Source organism: Anomaloglossus baeobatrachus, chromosome 9, assembly GCF_048569485.1.
Source record: "Anomaloglossus baeobatrachus isolate aAnoBae1 chromosome 9, aAnoBae1.hap1, whole genome shotgun sequence".
In the NCBI taxonomy this organism is placed as follows: domain Eukaryota; kingdom Metazoa; phylum Chordata; class Amphibia; order Anura; family Aromobatidae; genus Anomaloglossus; species Anomaloglossus baeobatrachus.
The window spans coordinates 42,275,760-42,295,731 of NC_134361.1; the positions used below are offsets into that span (position 1 = coordinate 42,275,760).

At 50.2% G+C, this 19,972-nt stretch overlaps 1 protein-coding gene across 1 annotated transcript in view; it reads right to left on the reverse strand.

Annotated features, from left to right (window-relative positions):
• The window catches only part of BLVRB (biliverdin reductase B), a 41,165-nt gene extending 25,751 nt beyond the window's left edge, over positions 1–15,414 (reverse strand). The window contains exon 1 of the mRNA XM_075323643.1: positions 15,275–15,414. Within this exon, the coding sequence (XP_075179758.1) occupies positions 15,275–15,386 (112 nt within the window). The 5' untranslated portion in view covers positions 15,387–15,414. The remainder of the gene's footprint in view (positions 1–15,274) is intronic.
• Positions 15,415–19,972: the final 4,558 nt, after the last annotated feature.

Sequence of the window (19,972 nt, forward strand, 5' to 3'; positions counted from 1 at the left end):
ACAGTTCTTGTTAAGCCCAGAAGTGGCAGGCCAAGAAAACTATCAGAAAAGCAGAGAAGAATGGTGAGAACAGTCAAGGACAATCCACAGACCACCTCCAAAGACCTGCAGCATCATCTTGCTGTAGATGGTGTCAATGTGCATCAGTCAACAATACAGCGCACGTTGCACAAGGAGAAGCTGTATGGGAGAGTGATGTGAAAGAAGCCGTTTCTGCAAGCACGCCACAAACAGTCGCCTGAGGTATGAAAAAGCACATTTGGACAAGCCAGTTACATTTTGGACAAAGGTCCTGTGGACTGATGAAACAAAGATTGAGTTGTTTGGTCATACAAAAAGGCATTATGCATGGAGGCAAAAAAACACGGCATTCCAAGAAAAGCACTTGCTACCCACAGTAAAATTTGGTGGAGGTTCCATCATGCTTTGGGGCTGTGTGGCCAATGCTGGCACCGGGAATCTTGTTAAAGTTGAGGGTCGCATGGATTCAACTCAGTATCAGCAGATTCTTGACAATAATGTGCAAGAATCAGAGACGAAGTTGAAGTTACGCAGGGAATGGATATTTCAGCAAGACAATGATCCAAAACACCGCTCCAAATCTACTCAGGCATTCATGCAGAGGAACAATTACAATGTTCTGGAATGGCCATCCCAGTCCCCAGACCTGAATATCATTGAAAATCTGTGGGATGATTTGAAGCGGCTGTCCATGCTTCCATCAAACGTAACTGAACTGGAATTGTTTTGTAAACAAGAATGGTCAAATATACCTTCATCCAGGATCCAGGAACTCATTAAAAGCTACAGGAAGTGACTAGAGGCTGTGATTTTAGCAGAAGGAGGATCTACAAAATATTAATGTCACTTTTATGTTGAGGTGCCCATACTTTTGTACCGGTCAAATTATGTTTAAATGCGGATTGCACATTTTCTGTTAGTACAATAAACCTCATTTCAATCCAGAAATATTACTCAGTCCATCAGTTATTAGATATATGAAACTGAAATAGCTGCTGCAAAAACCCAAATTGTTATAAAGAAAAAAGGTTAACATTAATAGGGGTGCCCAAACTTTTTCATATGACTGTATATACATATATTTATGCCGCCATAGAAGGGGGGGGGGGGCCCAGGTACAATTTCTTGCACAGGGGCCCCAAGCTGGCAGTGTCCGCCCCTAGAGAGACCACAGCGCACTGAACCCCGATCGAGGGCACAAGGAGCTTGTTCTCCTGCGGGGGGAGACTCGTGTTCCCACAAGTCAGGTCCCGCTGTGTCCAGGACGCAGCAGGTCCTGATTGTGTGCACATACCCTTAGGGTGTCCTGGATGCGGAGAGTCCTGACCTGAGGGGCTGTGAGGCTCTTCCGCAGGAGAACGAGCTTTTCGTGCCCTCGATCAGGGTTCAGTGCGCTGCGGTCTCTCTCTTGTGTTCTCCCTATGGAGGACACTTGTGACTCCACAGCAAACAACTGACATGCTGCGGCTCGGAGAGACGCTCCGCAGGTCAGGGTTTGCTGCAGGAAAAATAAGCACATTGGGCACGGGATTTCTAGAAATCCCATCCATTAGGCTTGTGCTGTACAATGCAACGTTTTGAACGCTGTGAACACTTGATCGTGGACACGCATGCTTAGGGAACTCAACACTGACATTGATGACCTATCCTAACAATAGACCATCAGCTTCGCTACTGCCGAAGCGCTGCGTAAAAAGAAGTGACATGTCATTTCTTCCGTGCGCTTTGCCGGCAGCTCCTGCTCTGTCTATGGGAGGAGCTGCAGGCAGAGCGCATGGAATCGGCTTCACTACGGACATTTCTGCAGCGATTTAAAGCGCACATGTGCTCTTCAGATCGCTGCAGAAATTTCTGGTGACTGTACGCAACGTGCGCACATAGCCTTAGAGTGGTTGTTCCCGATAACGTTACTTATCCATATACATTTGAGGGCGCTTCGGTGCACTGTTGGCGCAGCCAATGACTCGGTGCAGTTATACCCTCTGATCAGCAGATCTAGAACTGTCCGTGACCTTGATTGACAGCGCCCCCTTATTATACGGTGAGTGCTCCCTAAACTCAAATTCAGGTCCTGCGCACTGATACATGAGGAGCCAGTAGTGCAATTGCAGTGTTGAAGCGGGCACTGTACAATGTATACAGGTGACACGTCGAGTACTGTACAGTGTATACAGTAGTCAGTCTGTGTAATGTATACAGGTGACGCGCCGGGTATGGTGCAGCATATGCACGTCATGCGCCAGTCACACAGCAGCGTATACACGTGACAGTCACAGCAGTGTGTCATGTCAGTGTGGCACTGTGTCATGTCGGGCACTGTGCCATGTCAGGCAGTGTGTGTGTGCTTGTATCATGCAGGGCACTGTGCAGTGTGACATGTCAGGCAGTGTGTGTGCTTGTATCATGCAGGGCACTGTGCAGTGTGACATGTCAGGCAGTGTGTGTGCTTGTATTATGCAGGACACTGTGCAGTGTGACATGTCAGGCAGTGTGTGTGTGCTTGTATCATGCAGGGCACTGTGCAGTGTGACATGTCAGGCAGTGTGTGTGTGCTTGTATTATGCAGGACACTGTGCAGTGTGACATGTCAGGCAGTGTGTGTGTGCTTGTATTATGCAGGACACTGTGCAGTGTGACATGTCAGGCAGTGTGTGTGTGTGCTTGTATTATGCAGGACACTGTGCAGTGTGACATGTCAGGCAGTGTGTGTGCTTGTATCATGCAGGGCACTGTGCAGTGTGACATGTCAGGCAGTGTGTGTGCTTGTATCATGCAGGACACTGTGCAGTGTGACATGTCAGGCAGTGTGTGTGTGCTTGTATCATGCAGGACACTGTGCACTGTGACATGTCAGGCAGTGTGTGTTCTGTCATCATGCAGGGCACTGTGCAGTGTGACATGTCAGGCAGTGTGTGTGTGCTTGTATCATGCAGGACACTGCAGTGTGACATGTCAGGCAGTGTGTGTGTTCTGTCATCATGCAGGGCACTGTGCAGTGTGACATGTCAGGCAGTGTGTGTGCTTGTATCATGCAGGGCACTGTGCAGTGTGACATGTCAGGCAGTGTGTGTGCTTGTATCATGCAGGGCACTGTGCAGTGTGACATGTCAGGCAGTGTGTGTGCTTGTATCATGCAGGGCACTGTGCAGTGTGACATGTCAGGCAGTGTGTGTGCTTGTATCATGCAGGGCACTGTGCAGTGTGACATGTCAGGCAGTGTGTGTGCTTGTATTATGCAGGACACTGTGCAGTGTGACATGTCAGGCAGTGTGTGTGCTTGTATCATGCAGGGCACTGTGCAGTGTGACATGTCAGGCAGTGTGTGTGTGCTTGTATTATGCAGGACACTGTGCAGTGTGACATGTCAGGCAGTGTGTGTGTGCTTGTATTATGCAGGACACTGTGCAGTGTGACATGTCAGGCAGTGTGTGTGTGTGCTTGTATTATGCAGGACACTGTGCAGTGTGACATGTCAGGCAGTGTGTGTGCTTGTATCATGCAGGGCACTGTGCAGTGTGACATGTCAGGCAGTGTGTGTGCTTGTATCATGCAGGACACTGTGCAGTGTGACATGTCAGGCAGTGTGTGTGTGCTTGTATCATGCAGGACACTGTGCACTGTGACATGTCAGGCAGTGTGTGTGCTTGTATCATGCAGGACACTGTGCAGTGTGACATGTCAGGCAGTGTGTGTGTTCTGTCATCATGCAGGGCACTGTGCAGTGTGACATGTCAGGCAGTGTGTGTGTGCTTGTATCATGCAGGACACTGTGCAGTGTGACATGTCAGGCAGTGTGTGTGTTCTGTCATCATGCAGGGCACTGTGCAGTGTGACATGTCAGGCAGTGTGTGTGCTTGTATCATGCAGGGCACTGTGCAGTGTGACATGTCAGGCAGTGTGTGTGCTTGTATCATGCAGGGCACTGTGCAGTGTGACATGTCAGGCAGTGTGTGTGTGCTTGTATTATGCAGGACACTGTGCAGTGTGACATGTCAGGCAGTGTGTGTGCTTGTATCATGCAGGGCACTGTGCAGTGTGACATGTCAGGCAGTGTGTGTGCTTGTATCATGCAGGGCACTGTGCAGTGTGACATGTCAGGCAGTGTGTGTGCTTGTATCATGCAGGGCACTGTGCAGTGTGACATGTCAGGCAGTGTGTGTGCTTGTATCATGCAGGGCACTGTGCAGTGTGACATGTCAGGCAGTGTGTGTGCTTGTATCATGCAGGGCACTGTGCAGTGTGACATGTCAGGCAGTGTGTGTGCTTGTATTATGCAGGACACTGTGCAGTGTGACATGTCAGGCAGTGTGTGTGTGCTTGTATTATGCAGGACACTGTGCAGTGTGACATGTCAGGCAGTGTGTGTGTGTGCTTGTATTATGCAGGACACTGTGCAGTGTGACATGTCAGGCAGTGTGTGTGCTTGTATCATGCAGGGCACTGTGCAGTGTGACATGTCAGGCAGTGTGTGTGCTTGTATCATGCAGGACACTGTGCAGTGTGACATGTCAGGCAGTGTGTGTGTGCTTGTATCATGCAGGACACTGTGCACTGTGACATGTCAGGCAGTGTGTGTGCTTGTATCATGCAGGACACTGTGCAGTGTGACATGTCAGGCAGTGTGTGTGTTCTGTCATCATGCAGGGCACTGTGCAGTGTGACATGTCAGGCAGTGTGTGTGTGCTTGTATCATGCAGGACACTGTGCAGTGTGACATGTCAGGCAGTGTGTGTGTTCTGTCATCATGCAGGGCACTGTGCAGTGTGACATGTCAGGCAGTGTGTGTGCTTGTATCATGCAGGGCACTGTGCAGTGTGACATGTCAGGCAGTGTGTGTGCTTGTATCATGCAGGGCACTGTGCAGTGTGACATGTCAGGCAGTGTGTGTGCTTGTATCATGCAGGACACTGTGCAGTGTGACATGTCAGGCAGTGTGTGTGCTTGTATCATGCAGGGCACTGTGCAGTGTGACATGTCAGGCAGTGTGTGTGCTTGTATCATGCAGGGCACTGTGCAGTGTGACATGTCAGGCAGTGTGTGTGCTTGTATCATGCAGGGCACTGTGCAGTGTGACATGTCAGGCAGTGTGTGTGTGCTTGTATTATGCAGGACACTGTGCAGTGTGACATGTCAGGCAGTGTGTGTGTGCTTGTATCATGCAGGACACTGTGCACTGTGACATGTCAGGCAGTGTGTGTGCTTGTATCATGCAGGACACTGTGCAGTGTGACATGTCAGGCAGTGTGTGTGTTCTGTCATCATGCAGGACACTGTGCACTGTGACATGTCAGGCAGTGTGTGTGCTTGTATCATGCAGGACACTGTGCAGTGTGACATGTCAGGCAGTGTGTGTGTTCTGTCATCATGCAGGGCACTGTGCAGTGTGACATGTCAGGCAGTGTGTGTGTGCTTGTATCATGCAGGACACTGTGCAGTGTGACATGTCAGGCAGTGTGTGTGCTTGTATCATGCAGGGCACTGTGCAGTGTGACATGTCAGGCAGTGTGTGTGTGCTTGTATCATGCAGGGCACTGTGCAGTGTGACATATCAGTGTGTGTGTGTGTGTGTGTGTGTGTGTGTGCTTGTATTATGCAGGACACTGTGCAGTGTGACATGTCAGGCAGTGTGTGTGTGCTTGTATCATGCAGGACACTGTGCAGTGTGACACGTCAGGCAGTGTGTGTGTTCTGTCATCATGCAGGGCACTGTGCAGTGTGACATGTCAGGCAGTGTGTGTGTGCTTGTATCATGCAGGACACTGTGCAGTGTGACATGTCAGGCAGTGTGTGTGTTCTGTCATCATGCAGGGCACTGTGCAGTGTGACATGTCAGGCAGTGTGTGTGTGCTTGTATCATGCAGGACACTGTGCAGTGTGACATGTCAGGCAGTGTGTGTGTTCTGTCATCATGCAGGGCACTGTGCAGTGTGACATGTCAGGCAGTGTGTGTGCTTGTATCATGCAGGGCACTGTGCAGTGTGACATGTCAGGCAGTGTGTGTGCTTGTATCATGCAGGGCACTGTGCAGTGTGACATGTCAGGCAGTGTGTGTGCTTGTATTATGCAGGACACTGTGCAGTGTGACATGTCAGGCAGTGTGTGTGCTTGTATCATGCAGGGCACTGTGCAGTGTGACATGTCAGGCAGTGTGTGTGCTTGTATCATGCAGGGCACTGTGCAGTGTGACATGTCAGGCAGTGTGTGTGCTTGTATCATGCAGGGCACTGTGCAGTGTGACATGTCAGGCAGTGTGTGTGTGCTTGTATTATGCAGGACACTGTGCAGTGTGACATGTCAGGCAGTGTGTGTGTGCTTGTATCATGCAGGACACTGTGCACTGTGACATGTCAGGCAGTGTGTGTGCTTGTATCATGCAGGACACTGTGCAGTGTGACATGTCAGGCAGTGTGTGTGTTCTGTCATCATGCAGGGCACTGTGCAGTGTGACATGTCAGGCAGTGTGTGTGTGCTTGTATCATGCAGGACACTGTGCAGTGTGACATGTCAGGCAGTGTGTGTGCTTGTATCATGCAGGGCACTGTGCAGTGTGACATGTCAGGCAGTGTGTGTGTGCTTGTATCATGCAGGGCACTGTGCAGTGTGACATATCAGTGTGTGTGTGTGTGTGTGTGTGTGTGTGTGTGCTTGTATTATGCAGGACACTGTGCAGTGTGACATGTCAGGCAGTGTGTGTGTGCTTGTATCATGCAGGACACTGTGCAGTGTGACATGTCAGGCAGTGTGTGTGTTCTGTCATCATGCAGGGCACTGTGCAGTGTGACATGTCAGGCAGTGTGTGTGTGCTTGTATCATGCAGGACACTGTGCAGTGTGACATGTCAGGCAGTGTGTGTGCTTGTATCATGCAGGACACTGTGCAGTGTGACATGTCAGGCAGTGTGTGTGCTTGTATCATGCAGGGCACTGTGCAGTGTGACATGTCAGGCAGTGTGTGTGTGCTTGTATCATGCAGGGCACTGTGCAGTGTGACATGTCAGGCAGTGTGTGTGCTTGTATCATGCAGGACACTGTGCAGTGTGACATGTCAGGCAGTGTGTGTGTTCTGTCATCATGCAGGGCACTGTGCAGTGTGACATGTCAGGCAGTGTGTGTGTGCTTGTATCATGCAGGACACTGTGCAGTGTGACATGTCAGGCAGTGTGTGTGTTCTGTCATCATGCAGGGCACTGTGCAGTGTGACATGTCAGGCAGTGTGTGTGTGCTTGTATCATGCAGGACACTGTGCAGTGTGACATGTCAGGCAGTGTGTGTGTTCTGTCATCATGCAGGGCACTGTGCAGTGTGACATGTCAGGCAGTGTGTGTGCTTGTATCATGCAGGGCACTGTGCAGTGTGACATGTCAGGCAGTGTGTGTGCTTGTATCATGCAGGGCACTGTGCAGTGTGACATGTCAGGCAGTGTGTGTGCTTGTATCATGCAGGGCACTGTGCAGTGTGACATGTCAGGCAGTGTGTGTGCTTGTATCATGCAGGGCACTGTGCAGTGTGACATGTCAGGCAGTGTGTGTGCTTGTATCATGCAGGGCACTGTGCAGTGTGACATGTCAGGCAGTGTGTGTGCTTGTATCATGCAGGGCACTGTGCAGTGTGACATGTCAGGCAGTGTGTGTGTGCTTGTATTATGCAGGACACTGTGCAGTGTGACATGTCAGGCAGTGTGTGTGTGCTTGTATCATGCAGGACACTGTGCACTGTGACATGTCAGGCAGTGTGTGTGCTTGTATCATGCAGGACACTGTGCAGTGTGACATGTCAGGCAGTGTGTGTGTTCTGTCATCATGCAGGGCACTGTGCAGTGTGACATGTCAGGCAGTGTGTGTGTGCTTGTATCATGCAGGACACTGTGCAGTGTGACATGTCAGGCAGTGTGTGTGCTTGTATCATGCAGGGCACTGTGCAGTGTGACATGTCAGGCAGTGTGTGTGTGCTTGTATCATGCAGGGCACTGTGCAGTGTGACATATCAGTGTGTGTGTGTGTGTGTGTGTGTGTGTGTGTGTGTGCTTGTATTATGCAGGACACTGTGCAGTGTGACATGTCAGGCAGTGTGTGTGTGCTTGTATCATGCAGGACACTGTGCAGTGTGACATGTCAGGCAGTGTGTGTGTGCTTGTATCATGCAGGACACTGTGCAGTGTGACATGTCAGGCAGTGTGTGTGCTTGTATCATGCAGGGCACTGTGCAGTGTGACATGTCAGGCAGTGTGTGTGCTTGTATCATGCAGGGCACTGTGCAGTGTGACATGTCAGGCAGTGTGTGTGTGCTTGTATCATGCAGGGCACTGTGCAGTGTGACATGTCAGGCAGTGTGTGTGCTTGTATCATGCAGGGCACTGTGCAGTGTGACATGTCAGGCAGTGTGTGTGTGCTTGTATCATGCAGGGCACTGTGCAGTGTGACATATCAGGGTGTGTGTGTGTGTGTGTGTGTGTGTGTGTGTGTGTGTGTGTGTGTGTGTGTTTGTATCATGCAGGGCACTGTGCAGTGTGACATGTCAGGCAGTGTGTGTGCTTGTATCATGCAGGGCACTGTGCAGTGTGACATGTCAGGCAGTGTGTGTGTGCTTGTATCATGCAGGACACTGTGCAGTGTGACATATCAGGGTGTGTGTGTGTGTGTGTGTGTGTGTGTGTGCTTGTATCATGCAGGACACTGTGCAGTGTGACATGTCAGGCAGTGTGTGTGCTTGTATCATGCAGGGCACTGTGCAGTGTGACATGTCAGGCAGTGTGTGTGTGCTTGTATCATGCAGGGCACTGTGCAGTGTGACATATCAGTGTGTGTGTGTGTGTGTGTGTGTGTGCTTGTATTATGCAGGACACTGTGCAGTGTGACATGTCAGGCAGTGTGTGTGTGCTTGTATCATGCAGGACACTGTGCAGTGTGACATGTCAGGCAGTGTGTGTGTTCTGTCATCATGCAGGGCACTGTGCAGTGTGACATGTCAGGCAGTGTGTGTGTGCTTGTATCATGCAGGGCACTGTGCAGTGTGACATGTCAGGCAGTGTGTGTGTGCTTGTATCATGCAGGACACTGTGCAGTGTGACATGTCAGGCAGTGTGTGTGCTTGTATCATGCAGGGCACTGTGCAGTGTGACATGTCAGGCAGTGTGTGTGTGCTTGTATCATGCAGGGCACTGTGCAGTGTGACATATCAGTGTGTGTGTGTGTGTGTGTGTGTGTGCTTGTATTATGCAGGACACTGTGCAGTGTGACATGTCAGGCAGTGTGTGTGTGCTTGTATCATGCAGGACACTGTGCAGTGTGACATGTCAGGCAGTGTGTGTGTTCTGTCATCATGCAGGGCACTGTGCAGTGTGACATGTCAGGCAGTGTGTGTGTGCTTGTATCATGCAGGACACTGTGCAGTGTGACATGTCAGGCAGTGTGTGTGTTCTGTCATCATGCAGGGCACTGTGCAGTGTGACATGTCAGGCAGTGTGTGTGTGCTTGTATCATGCAGGACACTGTGCAGTGTGACATGTCAGGCAGTGTGTGTGCTTGTATCATGCAGGGCACTGTGCAGTGTGACATGTCAGGCAGTGTGTGTGTGCTTGTATCATGCAGGGCACTGTGCAGTGTGACATATCAGTGTGTGTGTGTGTGTGTGTGTGTGTGTGTGTGCTTGTATTATGCAGGACACTGTGCAGTGTGACATGTCAGGCAGTGTGTGTGTGCTTGTATCATGCAGGACACTGTGCAGTGTGACATGTCAGGCAGTGTGTGTGTGCTTGTATCATGCAGGACACTGTGCAGTGTGACATGTCAGGCAGTGTGTGTGTTCTGTCATCATGCAGGGCACTGTGCAGTGTGACATGTCAGGCAGTGTGTGTGTGCTTGTATCATGCAGGACACTGTGCAGTGTGACATGTCAGGCAGTGTGTGTGCTTGTATCATGCAGGACACTGTGCAGTGTGACATGTCAGGCAGTGTGTGTGCTTGTATCATGCAGGGCACTGTGCAGTGTGACATGTCAGGCAGTGTGTGTGCTTGTATCATGCAGGGCACTGTGCAGTGTGACATGTCAGGCAGTGTGTGTGTGCTTGTATCATGCAGGGCACTGTGCAGTGTGACATGTCAGGCAGTGTGTGTGCTTGTATCATGCAGGGCACTGTGCAGTGTGACATGTCAGGCAGTGTGTGTGTGCTTGTATCATGCAGGGCACTGTGCAGTGTGACATATCAGGGTGTGTGTGTGTGTGTGTGTGTGTGTGTGTGTGTGTGTGTGTTTGTATCATGCAGGGCACTGTGCAGTGTGACATGTCAGGCAGTGTGTGTGCTTGTATCATGCAGGGCACTGTGCAGTGTGACATGTCAGGCAGTGTGTGTGTGCTTGTATCATGCAGGACACTGTGCAGTGTGACATATCAGGGTGTGTGTGTGTGTGTGTGTGTGTGTGTGTGTTTGTATCATGCAGGGCACTGTGCAGTGTGACATGTCAGGCAGTGTGTGTGTGCTTGTATCATGCAGGGCACTGTGCAGTGTGACATATCAGGGTGTGTGTGTGTGTGTGTGTGTGTGTGTGTGTGTGTGTGTTTGTATCATGCAGGGCACTGTGCAGTGTGACATGTCAGGCAGTGTGTGTGTGCTTGTATCATGCAGGGCACTGTGCAGTGTGACATATCAGGGTGTGTGTGTGTATGTGTGTGTGTGTGTGTGTGTGTGTGTGTGTGTGTGTGTGTGTGCTTGTATCATGCAGGACACTGTGCACTGTGACATGTCAGGCAGTGTGTGTGTGCTTGTATCATGCAGGACACTGTGCAGTGTGACATGTCAGGCAGTGTGTGTGTTCTGTCATCATGCAGGGCACTGTGCAGTGTGACATGTCAGGCAGTGTGTGTGTGCTTGTATCATGCAGGACACTGTGCAGTGTGACATGTCAGGCAGTGTGTGTGCTTGTATCATGCAGGGCACTGTGCAGTGTGACATGTCAGGCAGTGTGTGTGTGCTTGTATCATGCAGGGCACTGTGCAGTGTGACATATCAGTGTGTGTGTGTGTGTGTGTGTGTGTGTGCTTGTATTATGCAGGACACTGTGCAGTGTGACATGTCAGGCAGTGTGTGTGTGCTTGTATCATGCAGGACACTGTGCAGTGTGACATGTCAGGCAGTGTGTGTGCTTGTATCATGCAGGACACTGTGCAGTGTGACATGTCAGGCAGTGTGTGTGCTTGTATCATGCAGGGCACTGTGCAGTGTGACATGTCAGGCAGTGTGTGTGTGCTTGTATCATGCAGGGCACTGTGCAGTGTGACATATCAGTGTGTGTGTGTGTGTGTGTGTGTGTGCTTGTATTATGCAGGACACTGTGCAGTGTGACATGTCAGGCAGTGTGTGTGTGCTTGTATCATGCAGGACACTGTGCAGTGTGACATGTCAGGCAGTGTGTGTGTTCTGTCATCATGCAGGGCACTGTGCAGTGTGACATGTCAGGCAGTGTGTGTGTGCTTGTATCATGCAGGACACTGTGCAGTGTGACATGTCAGGCAGTGTGTGTGTTCTGTCATCATGCAGGGCACTGTGCAGTGTGACATGTCAGGCAGTGTGTGTGTGCTTGTATCATGCAGGACACTGTGCAGTGTGACATGTCAGGCAGTGTGTGTGCTTGTATCATGCAGGGCACTGTGCAGTGTGACATGTCAGGCAGTGTGTGTGTGCTTGTATCATGCAGGACACTGTGCAGTGTGACATGTCAGGCAGTGTGTGTGCTTGTATCATGCAGGACACTGTGCAGTGTGACATGTCAGGCAGTGTGTGTGCTTGTATCATGCAGGGCACTGTGCAGTGTGACATGTCAGGCAGTGTGTGTGCTTGTATCATGCAGGGCACTGTGCAGTGTGACATGTCAGGCAGTGTGTGTGTGCTTGTATCATGCAGGGCACTGTGCAGTGTGACATGTCAGGCAGTGTGTGTGCTTGTATCATGCAGGGCACTGTGCAGTGTGACATGTCAGGCAGTGTGTGTGTGCTTGTATCATGCAGGACACTGTGCAGTGTGACATGTCAGGCAGTGTGTGTGCTTGTATCATGCAGGGCACTGTGCAGTGTGACATGTCAGGCAGTGTGTGTGTGCTTGTATCATGCAGGGCACTGTGCAGTGTGACATGTCAGGCAGTGTGTGTGCTTGTATCATGCAGGGCACTGTGCAGTGTGACATGTCAGGCAGTGTGTGTGTTCTGTCATCATGCAGGGCACTGTGCAGTGTGACATGTCAGGCAGTGTGTGTGTGCTTGTATCATGCAGGACACTGTGCAGTGTGACATGTCAGGCAGTGTGTGTGCTTGTATCATGCAGGGCACTGTGCAGTGTGACATGTCAGGCAGTGTGTGTGTGCTTGTATCATGCAGGGCACTGTGCAGTGTGACATATCAGTGTGTGTGTGTGTGTGTGTGTGTGTGTGTGTGTGTGTGTGTGCTTGTATTATGCAGGACACTGTGCAGTGTGACATGTCAGGCAGTGTGTGTGTTCTGTCATCATGCAGGGCACTGTGCAGTGTGACATGTCAGGCAGTGTGTGTGTGCTTGTATCATGCAGGACACTGTGCAGTGTGACATGTCAGGCAGTGTGTGTGTTCTGTCATCATGCAGGGCACTGTGCAGTGTGACATGTCAGGCAGTGTGTGTGTGCTTGTATCATGCAGGGCACTGTGCAGTGTGACATGTCAGGCAGTGTGTGTGTGCTTGTATCATGCAGGACACTGTGCAGTGTGACATGTCAGGCAGTGTGTGTGCTTGTATCATGCAGGACACTGTGCAGTGTGACATGTCAGGCAGTGTGTGTGCTTGTATCATGCAGGGCACTGTGCAGTGTGACATGTCAGGCAGTGTGTGTGCTTGTATCATGCAGGGCACTGTGCAGTGTGACATGTCAGGCAGTGTGTGTGTGCTTGTATCATGCAGGGCACTGTGCAGTGTGACATGTCAGGCAGTGTGTGTGCTTGTATCATGCAGGGCACTGTGCAGTGTGACATGTCAGGCAGTGTGTGTGTGCTTGTATCATGCAGGGCACTGTGCAGTGTGACATATCAGGGTGTGTGTGTGTGTGTGTGTGTGTGTTTGTATCATGCAGGGCACTGTGCAGTGTGACATGTCAGGCAGTGTGTGTGCTTGTATCATGCAGGACACTGTGCAGTGTGACATGTCAGGCAGTGTGTGTGTGCTTGTATCATGCAGGACACTGTGCAGTGTGACATATCAGGGTGTGTGTGTGTGTGTGTGTGTGTGTGTGTGTGTGTTTGTATCATGCAGGGCACTGTGCAGTGTGACATGTCAGGCAGTGTGTGTGTGCTTGTATCATGCAGGGCACTGTGCAGTGTGACATATCAGGGTGTGTGTGTGTGTGTGTGTGTGTGTGTGTGTGTGTGTGTTTGTATCATGCAGGGCACTGTGCAGTGTGACATGTCAGGCAGTGTGTGTGTGCTTGTATCATGCAGGGCACTGTGCAGTGTGACATATCAGGGTGTGTGTGTATGTGTGTGTGTGTGTGTGTGTGTGTGTGCTTGTATCATGCAGGACACTGTGCACTGTGACATGTCAGGCAGTGTGTGTGCTTGTATCATGCAGGACACTGTGCAGTGTGACATGTCAGGCAGTGTGTGTGTTCTGTCATCATGCAGGGCACTGTGCAGTGTGACATGTCAGGCAGTGTGTGTGTGCTTGTATCATGCAGGACACTGTGCAGTGTGACATGTCAGGCAGTGTGTGTGCTTGTATCATGCAGGGCACTGTGCAGTGTGACATGTCAGGCAGTGTGTGTGTGCTTGTATCATGCAGGGCACTGTGCAGTGTGACATATCAGTGTGTGTGTGTGTGTGTGTGTGTGTGTGTGTGTGTGTGTGTGTGTGTGCTTGTATTATGCAGGGCACTGTGCAGTGTGACATGTCAGGCAGTGTGTGTGTGCTTGTATCATGCAGGACACTGTGCAGTGTGACATGTCAGGCAGTGTGTGTGTTCTGTCATCATGCAGGGCACTGTGCAGTGTGACATGTCAGGCAGTGTGTGTGTGCTTGTATCATGCAGGACACTGTGCAGTGTGACATGTCAGGCAGTGTGTGTGTTCTGTCATCATGCAGGGCACTGTGCAGTGTGACATGTCAGGCAGTGTGTGTGTGCTTGTATCATGCAGGACACTGTGCAGTGTGACATGTCAGGCAGTGTGTGTGCTTGTATCATGCAGGACACTGTGCAGTGTGACATGTCAGGCAGTGTGTGTGCTTGTATCATGCAGGGCACTGTGCAGTGTGACATGTCAGGCAGTGTGTGTGCTTGTATCATGCAGGACACTGTGCAGTGTGACATGTCAGGCAGTGTGTGTGCTTGTATCATGCAGGGCACTGTGCAGTGTGACATGTCAGGCAGTGTGTGTGCTTGTATCATGCAGGGCACTGTGCAGTGTGACATGTCAGGCAGTGTGTGTGTGCTTGTATCATGCAGGGCACTGTGCAGTGTGACATGTCAGGCAGTGTGTGTGCTTGTATCATGCAGGGCACTGTGCAGTGTGACATGTCAGGCAGTGTGTGTGTGCTTGTATCATGCAGGGCACTGTGCAGTGTGACATATCAGGGTGTGTGTGTGTGTGTGTGTGTGTTTGTATCATGCAGGGCACTGTGCAGTGTGACATGTCAGGCAGTGTGTGTGCTTGTATCATGCAGGACACTGTGCAGTGTGACATGTCAGGCAGTGTGTGTGTGCTTGTATCATGCAGGACACTGTGCAGTGTGACATATCAGGGTGTGTGTGTGTGTGTGTGTGTGTGTGTGTGTGTGTGTGTGTGTGTGTGTGTGTATCATGCAGGGCACTGTGCAGTGTGACATGTCAGGCAGTGTGTGTGTGCTTGTATCATGCAGGGCACTGTGCAGTGTGACATATCAGGGTGTGTGTGTGTGTGTGTGTGTGTGTGTGTGTTTGTATCATGCAGGGCACTGTGCAGTGTGACATGTCAGGCAGTGTGTGTGTGCTTGTATCATGCAGGGCACTGTGCAGTGTGACATATCAGGGTGTGTGTGTGTGTGTGTGTGTGTGTGTGTGTGTGTGTGTGTGTGTGTGTGTGTATGTGTGTGTGTGTGTGTGTGTGTGTGTGTGTGTGTGTGTGTGTGTGTGTGTGTGTGTGTGTGTGTGCGTGTGTGTGTGTGTGTGTGTGTGTGTGTGTGTGTGTGTGTGTGTGTGTTTGTATCATGCAGGGCACTGTGCATCAGCAGAACCCCATGTGCTATGAAGAGACAATGTAATTTGGGTTACCTGCATTCACGGCTTGCCCCAGGATCACTTTCCCGGTCATCCCGGTGGCCCCAAAGATGACAATATTTTTTGGTGCCATTGTGTAACTAACCAGAACTTGCTCCCCCTGCATGTTATACACTGTTATACACCGGCACACCCCTGCACCACCCCTCCTCCGCTGGGAGGGACCTCCTGCTTAACCCTCTCACTGCTGAAAAGCTAGAAATGGGAATTGGTCGTTCGGTAGATTCTGAGAATGTTTATTCGTGACACTTTGTACTTCATGATAGGGGTAAATTTAGGACGATATTTTTTGCATTTGAATTTTTATGCTCTTAAATCCGAGAAATCATTTTTTTAGGGACCACAGCACATTTGAAGTGGCTTTGAGAGACCCAGGTGACAGAAAATACCCAAAAGTGACACCATTCTAAAACTGCACCCCTCACACTACTCAAAACCACATCCAAAAAAGTTAAGTAACCCTTTAGGTGCTTCACAGAAACTAAAGCGATGAAAATTTTACTTTTTCCCTCACAAAAAATTGACTTTAGCTATAAAATTTTGCATTTTCACGAGTAAAATGCATTTTTGAGATAATGCACCATCAGCTTTGTTGTGCAATTTCTCCTGAGTACGCCAATACCTCACATGTGGTGGAAATCTACTGTTTGGGCGCACGGCGGGGCTCGGAAAGGAAGGCGCCATTTAAATTTTTTAAAGCAAAATTAGCTGGAAACATTAGCGTATGCCATGTCGCGTTTGGAGACCCCCCTGAGCTTCCCCACAAGTGACCCCATTTTGGAAATTACACCTCTCAAGGAATTTATTTAGATGTGTGGTGAGCACCTTGAATGCCCAGATGCTTCACAGAATTTTAAAACATTGAGCCATGAAAATAAAAATATTAATTTTGACCACAAAATTGTTACTTCAACCAGATAGCTTTTTTTTTCCACAAGGGTAAAAGAAGATAATGCACCATACAATTTATTGAGCAATTTCTTCTGAGTATGCCATTGTCCCTTATGTGGTGGAAATCAACTGTTTTGGCGCACAGAAGGACTCGGAAGGGAAAGAGCACCATTTTCACTTTTTGAATGCTAAAATAGTTGCAATCATGTCGTGTTTGGAGACCCCCCGAGGTGCCTAAACAGTGGAGCTCCCCCACAAGTGACCCCATTTTAGAAACTAGACCCCTCAAGGAATTTATCTAGATGTTTGGTGAGCACTTTGCACTCCCAGGCGCTTCACAGAAGTTTATAAAGTTTTTACTGGCTCTCACTGCCGCTCATGGCATTGAGAGCTGCGTCCCAACTGTAACATCATCCGGAGGCCCGGTGGTGATCGCGGGGGTACAGTGCTGGAGCCCCTGCAATCTCCATGATGTAGCTATACGTCACTGGTCGGCAACAGACCAACTTGTATGACGTATAGGTCCGTCAAGGGTTGTGAAGGGGTTAAATTATAACTTGTGCAATACTAAGGAAATCATGAAAACATGGACTGTTGGTGGTTTTTGAGGACTGTAATTGGGGAACATTGCTCTAGATGACAAATTTGGCAGATCATGTGCTATGATTAGGGTGCTCACAGTGGCCATGACAATGTGCTGACTCTATAGGAGTCCACCATCAATGCTTGTAGCCTGCTGTAGGGGTCTGAAGGTCCAAGCTAAAAATTCCACCTCCAAGCAACCACAGGCAAAACTTGAGGCTTCTTGACCCAGATGAAAAGGTGTGGTTATAGGAGTGGAGGAGGTAGCCATCACAACCAGCTCCTGGTGCCTGGGAAGACTCAGACTCCAGTATACTAGCACATTCTAGGTGGAGGGCATGGGTTACCAATTTTGCATTGACCTCAGGAGCGTCACACTAGACCCCGAACTATAAAAGTACTGATGCTCTCTTATACGGTGTGAATGAGGCCACCTCAAATACTATACCTCCCAACTTTTGAAGAACAGAAACAGAGACAAATGCGGCGCACGTAGCCCACCATGCCAAATGTTGGCCATGCCTCTTCCCACACTTATTTGCCGTTTCTTTCTACCTTGGCAATAGGAAATGTCAGAGGGGCGGTGGCAGTGAGGGACATTCAGCAGATGCCCAAGACTGCAGGGCGTAGACCCAAATCTGGGACTATCCATTGTGTCCAGGACGGTTGGGACTAGAGCTGAGCGGATCGATTCATGGGACTCCGGTCCAGGTCAATGGTACCCGGCGGCTGGGCGGGAGGGTGCAAATCTCTTCCCTTCTAATGTCCTTTTGGTTATCCGCGGCCGGTGAGACGTCATCTGTGCGTCCTGCTCCTCTCTAGTTGGAACCTGTAGATTTATTTTTTGTTCATGGTTGTAGCTGCCAGAACTTTCTCATTATACGTAAGAGTCACTATATGACACGTTGCTTTTTGCTGTCTGTAAGGCCGTGTTCACAAGTTGCATAAATTCTGTGCTTATTGTATTCTGCAGATGTCCGCAGTACCAACCAACCAAAGGTGACCCTTTGTATATTTATTCTGGGGACACTTTCTTCTTATTACCCCCCCCCCCCATCCTGCTCCACTCCTGTTTTTTTCTGGGTAATGAATTTGGTGACCCACGATGATGAGGATAGCTTTGAAGTGTCTGATTCCAGGAGCTTCAGCACCGCTCCAATTCACTTCAATAGGAGCTGATCAGCAGTACCCTGGAGTTCTGCTGTTTTGCACTGTGCACTGTTTACATCTGGCTACCACCGGAGCTGCAATCGATTGATCTGTGGGGGTTCCTGATGTTGGACCACCACTGATCTGATCATTTTCCAGGCTTAATATCCGATTCCTAAGCTTTAACTTATTAACCTGTCTTCCATGGCTTGCATTGCACTTATTATTTGTTTTAGGGGGCAAGGTCTGTTATAGATGGCTGGATGTGATCCCAGGCACCGATATTGCATCACAAGTTTGTGTAACTTAACTGATCAAAGTGAACAAACTAATAAATGGTGTATCCTTCACCTCTTATGACATATTGACTCGCCCACCCCAGGGCTATGGGACACCCGGTGCCGGGCCGGACTAGTTCGGGGGTAGTCAGTGGTGGCGGGGCCCGACTCCGTGGCCCTGGTGGGTGTCAGTTAAAATGGCTGGTGACTTGGGGTGAATAAAGTTTTTGTGTTCGTGACGCCACCTGTGGTTTGCGGCTAATAAGCCGCCGCTGCTGTGTGAGGCCTCCGGGGTGATGGTATGGCAGCAATGGTGGTACCACTCCCCACAGGTGGAGCGGTGCCCCGGGGACACTGTTGGTGCTCGTGAAAGTCTATGGTGTTGTGTGGATAACACGGTGCAGGGCCGACGGGCAATGAAAGAAACAGGCACAAACAGTAGACTCTTTACCTTCTCCTCTTTTACTCGGCAGCAGTTTAGTCCAGGGAGACCGTCACAGATGGTAAAGATGGTCCGGCCGGCCTGGAAGTGCCTGGGGGTGATCTTTGGCCAGTTGAGTATGAGGCCTACTCCCTAATCTTTCTTTTCTGTACTATTATAGGACCCTGCACTCCGAATTTAGCAAAGGCCCTCCTGCTGCTGGGACCAGTGGTTCGTCCCTTTTTCTGTGTGGTAGACTGCGCAGGCCCTCTCTCTGGTGCTTCTCTGCTGGAGTCCACACCGGGCCCTTGGGATGCAGCTGTACCTTCAGATTGCTTCTGGGCCAGGGGGCTTGCAGCTCTCCTGCCCTCCGGATTCGGCTACCAGGGACGGATTTTATACCCTGGCAACCACAGACTCCGATGTCCGAGTCTCTTCTGTGCCTCTCTGCACTTCTTGCTTCACTGGGCCAAGCTATTCCAGCTCTAGGCCCCAGTTCCACAAGGCAGCACTACTCTGCGTCTGTTCTCTTTCACTTCTCTCTACAGACTAACCACTACTTCCTCCCTCAGGTCAGACTTAAGGGATGCTCCCTGAAATTCCAGGTTCAGAGCTCCCCCTGCTGGCCGGAGGGAGAACTGCGTTGGATGTTAAACTTACTGGCCAATAGATCTCCCAATTACCTCCAGGCTCAGCATTAACCCTTTGGGAGGGCAATGCTATTGTGGCGACCAGGTCCTGGGGCGCCACACTCCCCCTTAGTTAAATTCAGTACTCCCGGACTGTAGAAACAAACATAACATGTTAGAACATTTCATCCCATTATGGGAGGCGCATTACTTAAACGTTACAAACTTAAACACTACTATAAGAGTCCAGTGTGGCTCCCTGCCGGGTGTCCATTACACGGCTCCATGGGGGACCCGCCGCGATAAAACCCCCAACGTAGGCTCTGGGCGTGCGTCAGAGCATTGCTGACCCCACTCTATGCACGCCGGACGGGTTTTTCTTCAGGGGTGTTGAGCACACTGGTGCTAACTATGAACAATTTAGGTGTTGGCCACCCATAGTCCAGTGGCCCAATTGTCCATTTACTTAATCACCTAAGACAAAAAGCATTTTATACACAACATTACAGACATTTCACATAACTATTTACATTCTGTTAGGTATTTTACTTTCTATGTTCTATACCTTGGAGGGGGCTGTCCCCGAGTGCTACGTTGGGACCGGCGTAGCTCTGGGGTTTGTCCCTGACTACTTGGAGTGTCTGCCCCTCCCCGTGTTATTGGTAGGCCTAACCCTGACAGGGATGCATGTTGGTTGCCTACGGGGTCTCAGATTCGCCAAGGGTACAACAGGTTCACCACT